Source organism: Triticum aestivum, chromosome 5A (assembly GCF_018294505.1).
Source record: "Triticum aestivum cultivar Chinese Spring chromosome 5A, IWGSC CS RefSeq v2.1, whole genome shotgun sequence".
NCBI lineage: Eukaryota > Viridiplantae > Streptophyta > Magnoliopsida > Poales > Poaceae > Triticum > Triticum aestivum.
This window is the reverse complement of record NC_057806.1, coordinates 668,377,420-668,383,752: the sequence shown is the minus strand read 5'-3', so window position 1 is coordinate 668,383,752 and position 6,333 is coordinate 668,377,420. Positions and strand designations below refer to the sequence as shown.

Sequence of the window (6,333 nt, the reverse complement as noted above, 5' to 3'; positions counted from 1 at the left end):
CAACAATTATAGTTGCATGCATAGTGGCATGCATGCAACTGCCCCTTCCTCGACAAAAACACCACATAGTTGTAGTCGCGTTGAAGATATGCGATTGCCGTAGGGGAGATATTTGCAGTTGCATGGCCAGTGACATGCATGCAAGTGCCCCTCCCGACTAAACACCACAAAATTTTAGTCAGAATACGACACTTGCAGTTATGTGTCTAGTGGCACACAAACAATTTTCCACTTCCCTGACAAAACTTCACATAGTTGCAGTCGCATTGAGGGCATGTCGTTACGTCGGGGTGCAACACTTGCAGTTATGTGCCTAATGATAAACATGCAACTATCCCCTCACCCGACAAAAGAACAATTGATTTACAGTCAGTGAAGCTAGGGAGATTGTCCAACTATATGACAATGTTGTCAATTTTCAAAAATAAAAACGTGTTGATCAGTTAAGAAAATAAAAAAGAATAAGGTTTGTGCAAAAAAAAGGTTTGAAAACAACAATAAAAAAGGAAAAAAAAGAAAAGCAAGAGAAAAGGAGAAAATACAAAATGTAAAAAGAAATTCAAACATGACAAGGAACATAGATGAAATAATCATTTAAAATACTTAAAAGCAAATAAAATATTAAAAAAGATTCTCAACCGCTTCCTCACCCCCTCTTTGGAAGGTTTTTTTCCCGTTGAAAAATTAAGCCCAAAACTAGACAAAAAAGAAACCTCTCAAGCCCAGCCCATAGCGCATATTTGGCAAACACGAGAGAAAAGAAACAACAAAAAAAAAGGAAATTGACCCATTGCGCACCTAAGCAACCGATTTCAATATAAGACAGACATAGCTACATAGATCTTGAAGCAACAATGATCTAACGGCCAGGGAGTCGACTGAGTTTTAACAGTCCTGTATGAACCTAAACAGAGAAAAAATAAAATGAAAAATAAATAAATAATAAAAATAATGGTAGAAAAAATAGAAAAAGTTGAGACCTCTGAACTGCTACTAACTGAAGAACAAAAAGACACACACAAGTCACTTCACTCTACCTGTTCGTTCCCATCCTGTAGAGAAAAATCAAAAAGAAAAAAAGAAACGGACCTAAACCTTGTAGAACAACCGGCAAAATAAAGCCCAACACACAAAGAAAAAGGACCTCCGCCCAGCCCACCACCTGAAGCCACCCCCGATGAGAAAAATATAGACAAAAAAACAAGCCCATCCAGTTCGTTCCCTATGTGGGCTGATATACAGGAAACAACAAAGTTGCACAGATCCTAAAGCAACACAAAGATCTAAGGGTCAACAAATCGATTAAGACTTCACTAAAAATCAGTCGACTGATTTTTAGCAGAGCCCTTAGTGATTTCGTATTATGGCATCTTGGCAAAGAAATTTGTTCCTGAACCTTTCTGGCCATTTGATATTTGGATTCTTTGTAAAGCCCGCACACATAATGTTTTTTGGACAAATTTAGAATGGAAAAAAGGGCATGCTACGTATCCGCTGGTTGATCTTTTTAAAAGATCGTCCGGTTTGAGCCGTTAGATCTAGCATCATCGAGCGGCTAACTGGCACCCTCGACCATTGCAACAAAGATATTGTTGCATAACCTCTTGCAGCATATGTCTTGTTGCAGAAACTTTTGCAACAGAGGTCACGTTGCAGAAACCTTTGCAAGTTTTTTTTTTGCAATAAAGGTTATGTTGTGATTTTTTTCAACATAGATCATGTTGTGGAAATTTCTATACTCCCTCCTTCCATCTATATAGGATCTAATGCGTTTTTCGAGACTAATTTTGATCAAATGTTAGAGCAATAATATATCACATGCAACTTAAACAAAGCACGCCGTCAATTTCGTATGTGAAAGGAGCTTTCAATGTACTATTAATCTTGTCAATAGTCAAGAGCGGTCTTGAAAAACGCATTAGGCCCTACTAGTACAAATGCCCGTGCGTTGCACTGGGCGAAAAAAAGGCAGAATCTTCTTCCTGCGCCATTATGCACCATTTTATATCAAATTGTAATAAAAATCAATGATAATGTTAAACATTAAAAATTCCTTTGTTCATATAGAAGGTAATGTTTACATAAAAATTGGAATAATTTTTGAAATATTAGTTAACATTTTCGTGAAATGTGAACATTTCTCTGGAAAAGACCATTTTTTGAACATATGTTATTCTTGCAATTGGATCCGACCCTGTTGGCCACACTTTAACTCGTTAGTTTTATCCGTGCAAGAACACCCCCGTATACTGGGCCATGAGCCGAAGAAGTGGGCCTTCCAATTGAATTTTTATACTTCCTCGTGAGTAGCATTTTTTGAGGTGTAATAGCATTTTTCTGTCTAATTTTTTAAAAAATGCTTTGTTTTTCAATATATATATATATTTCCGCAACTGTTTTTGCACAACCTGCTTCATGTGATATTTAACAGTGCACGTGCGATGCATGTTTAACAATACGAAATAATATTCTTTGTGGGATATTTAAGTGATGCGTTCATAGTTGGAACGTGAGCAAGGGTTATGTGGGTGTCAGGTTTGACAAAGTAGTGTTTAAAAAAGGTTTGGCAAAGTAGGGAGGTGATATATCCCAGTCTGGTATAACTGTCAGGAAAAATAAGAAACAATTAAAAAAAGAACTTAATATTAATAGACACGTCAATATCAATAGATACATCAACCATAGAGTTATGAATTCACATTTCCGATGATACATTTCCATAGAATGTACATATATACATGAAACAAAGATCAACAAAAAACAGAGGTGCAGCATCTTAAAAATACAAGTCCTCATCATCGTCGCCATGTGCTGCAACTAATAATAGTAAAAAAAATACACCCCCTGTTGTTCTCTAGGAAGTTGAAACAGCAACTTACTAATACCAATTCGGCAACTACAGTGAGTTTATTCTCTTGAAACATCCTCCCCTGTGGTTGGCTCATGTTGCCCAGCCTTATTTTTAGAAATTGGTGCTATGTGCCGAAATTAGTACCACACTCAGAAATGACATCTTGTGGACTCTTGAAGTACAATCCAATTCAAGTCAAATTAATCCACGACAGTTTGGGCACTGAGTGACCAATAAATTTTTTTATCTCAACATAACAATGAGAGTGGAACAGGTTCAGTTAAACAACTCTAAGAGATTTATTGTTCTGCAGGGAAACAACTCACCTCTCCAAGTAGCAACCATGTATTCCTTTCCTCCTTGAAGTCTTAGAACTGCAGTCTCCACTTTGGCTATTAAAAGCAGCAGCAGCAGCAGCCCGTCTCCGGGACTTTTTTCAAGAAAATCGTGTCTACCATAATTTACATTGTCACTCGTGCCCACACATAGACTGACATGCTCAACACAAGTTAGTCTTGCTAATCTACAGTTTCTGGCAAACACGCATTGAACCATTTTTCAGGACACTCGAAGAAAGCACCCAAATTTCAACGACTGAATCACAAATACACAGTCATCTAAGGAGCAGGTACATAAGTAAACCGATGCAATTTACCAAAACCATAATTAATCTTGGCTTGGCTCATCCTTTGCAGACTCAGTAGGACTGAAAATATCGTCCCTAGTCAATAGTCTGAATAGTTGACTGCAAAACGTGTACAATCTGATGAGCATTGCAAATTTAAAGAGGTTCTAGAATAACTATGGAAGTGTTGAGAAGTGCCTAGTGCACATGAATAGAACCCTGATAGAACCCCAAAGGCCATCCCCAAAGCCAGAGAATCTCGCTCCGACCAATCCAAAGATTAGTCAAATAAGAGATATTAACAGTTTTTCATGCACTCATGTAGTCATAAGTTCAGTTTTGGTTGCCTAATCTTGGAGCACATAAGTGTCAGATGCAAGCTAAAACAAAGATGTGAAGAAAAAGACTGCTCCTTGTACTGTCAGATTGTGTGATCCTTTTGCTTGCAAACTCAATCTATGGTGCTTCAGATAGACTGATGATCTGAACCAAAGTTAAAGAATGTTCTTTCCCATGTAAATAAGCGTTGGAGATTCTTTCCCTGTTCCTATCTAACTTTGGATGCAAGAATCTGAATGCTTCAGTGCAGAACTGCAATAATTAACTGAATCAAACTTACACTTGGTTAAACCCTTGAACTGTTGTATTTTTGCAGGTAACGCCCAAGTTGTCGTTGTCGCTGCAGCTCAAGATCCACGCCTTCCTACTATGGCTGTCCGTCGGCTTCCTGATGCATGTCAGCGTGCTACTGATCAGCTCCAAAACTGCAATCACATAATATTAAGCAATGCGAATCTCAACTTACCGGACAACATGAATGATACACATCAATATTTTAGCAGATAAATTTAAGACTTAGATGCTCTGAATTTCATCAGTTGTGAGAAAAATGATATTGCAAGGTAGATCATTTTATTGTACAATCAGCTCTCCAAAAGCACCTAAATTTTAGTGTACAATCAGAATTGCTAAGAAACATTTGCTACAGAACTTACAGGTGTACCGAAAGATATTCATCAAGAGCTAGCTAAATCATTTCATATATGAAGCGAAAATCAAGAAATATTGGCATTAAGGTAATCCGTCAATGCACATACCCGAAAATTTGAAGCAGACAATTTGACTACGTTGGTCTGATGATCCTTCCATTAGTCTTTGTAGGAGCCAATTTGTTAAAAAGTAGTACAGGGCAATATAATTTGTTAACTGCAACAGAAACGACTATTAGATAAGATTAGAATATGATTCTGAAAAAAATTTGGAGCCAAAACCAAACCTTGCTGAGGCCTCCAATGCCTCGCGTCCACACATTCACACGCACCAGGCACGCAGCTCTCCTGCGTCTGCTGAGTGTTGCCGGCGAGCTCCTGGGCGCCTTCAAGCGCGCGTGCTTGCTGGGGTGGAGAAGGGGAGCCAGGTTCGGCGATGTGGGCAACAATCGCTGGCTCTGAATTGGTTTAAAGGGCGAGCCCAGGGCAGTCAGTGGGGTGGCGACTTGGCGACGGGGCGGTCGGGCAGGCTCAGCGGCCGGGGCGGCGCCGCGCTGCAGCCCGTTGAAGTGACCACCACCCCCTTCTCTCTCCTCTGGCGTCTCGTCTCCTTCCCGTCCTCTCTTTTCTCTCCATCTCTCTCTTCTCTCGTCGGTTTCGGCCATGCCGCGCATGTCAGCCATCGTACTCCACGCCCCGGTCGCCTTCCTTCCAGATCCGCCGCATGCGCGCCGTATCCCACCGGATCCGGCCAGATCCGACAGGTCCTTGCCGGCTGCGCCACCGCAAGGCCGCCGTCAAGCTCGGCGTCGTGGGCGACGCCCCAGCCCTTCCCGCTCGCCCGCCTCTCCTCCATGCCTCTTCATTTTCTGCTCCTTCGTCTCCTCGCGGGGCTTCCGCCTCCCTGCCGCATCCGGAGCGCAGCGTCGCCTCCCCTCCCTGCCATGGCCGCCCCTGCAAAATAATACACATAAGGATCACGGACCGAATACTCTCAAATGCAGGGGTGTTTCTGCAAAAACAAAACGGTTTCTCATACCCACTTAAAATAGGACTGCGGGTTAATTTCTCAGAAGCAGGGGGACTTTTTTGCAAAAAAGCACGACGTACGACCAGAAGCAATCGCTGGTTCATTAGTAGGGAGAGATATAGATGAAAGGAGGGAGTAGATTTTTTCACAACAAATATCATGTTGTGAAAAAAAATTGTAACAAAAATCTTGTTGCCGGATATGTTGTTGCATCTCGGCTCGAGGAGGCGGCAACCATGGATGCCATTGCTCCTCTAGGACGGCGGCAACATGAAAGGACGAGCGACGGAAGACGCGTGCCTCACGGATGCGGGCGGTGTAGTCCAGGTGCGGCCAGCACGCAGCACGCAGGTGGCCAGCTTCCAGCATCTACGCACTAGCACTGGTGCGTACTAGTAGGCTGTTGCACTGGCCACCGTCCATGGGTGCTTCTCGTTACATGTGTAGCAGCTTGCAAGCTAGATGTAGAAGACGGATGGAAAAAGGAAACGAGTGACTCTTGTTCATTAGCTATGGAGATAAAGTTAAAAGGATAAGTGGTAATGGCCTCACCTCATATGGGACGCGTGGCGCACATCCAAGACGGCGGACGGTGCGTTTGTAATCAGCAGGTGATGTGAATCTTTTCCCATCGAAAAAGGGAAAAATTATCGGAGCGCTTATACGTCAGGCAAAATATCATGTGTCGGTCACTTTCATTCAGGACCACTGAAACTTAATCCAACGATTGAAAACAGATCGCGCACCATTATCTTCCTCCTTCCTTCCTTCTTCCTCCTGCAGCCGCCGCTCCAACCCAGCCATAATCGTCTGCCTTGGCCCCCTGCGTCTGAAGGGC

General features: G+C 42.2%; 1 protein-coding gene across 3 annotated transcripts; it reads right to left on the bottom strand.

The window, feature by feature from the left end:
* Positions 1–2,616: 2,616 nt before the first annotated feature.
* LOC123105829 (uncharacterized) lies at positions 2,617–5,487 on the bottom strand. Of its 3 annotated transcripts, none has more exons than XR_006451028.1 (4): positions 4,753–5,485; positions 4,574–4,682; positions 4,096–4,203; positions 2,617–3,596 (listed from the first exon to the last, which is right to left on the bottom strand). XR_006451028.1 is itself a non-coding variant. In XM_044527987.1 (4 exons), exons 1-4 carry the CDS (start codon positions 5,146–5,148, stop codon positions 3,518–3,520), a joined length of 684 nt encoding a protein of 227 aa, XP_044383922.1. In that variant the 5' UTR covers positions 5,149–5,487; the 3' UTR covers positions 2,617–3,517. The 3 variants fall into 3 exon arrangements, 2 of the variants coding, with proteins under 2 accessions (XP_044383922.1, XP_044383921.1); XM_044527987.1 differs by having other exon boundaries at positions 4,096–4,240; positions 4,798–5,487; XM_044527986.1 differs by having other exon boundaries at positions 4,096–4,240.
* Positions 5,488–6,333: the final 846 nt, after the last annotated feature.

Excerpts from the sequence above, each read along its gene's own strand:
- LOC123105829 (XM_044527986.1), bottom strand. The coding sequence starts at position 5,148 with ATGGCTGACATGCGCGGCATGGCCGAAACCGACGAGAGAAGAGAGAGA. Across the intron at positions 4,683-4,752 it reads GCATTGGAGGCCTCAGCAAG|TTAACAAATTATATTGCCCT; the intron begins GTTTGGTTTTGG and ends TTTCTGTTGCAG. Across the intron at positions 3,597-4,095 it reads GTTCAAGGGTTTAACCAAGT|TCAACTATTCAGACTATTGA; the intron begins GTAAGTTTGATT and ends CACGTTTTGCAG.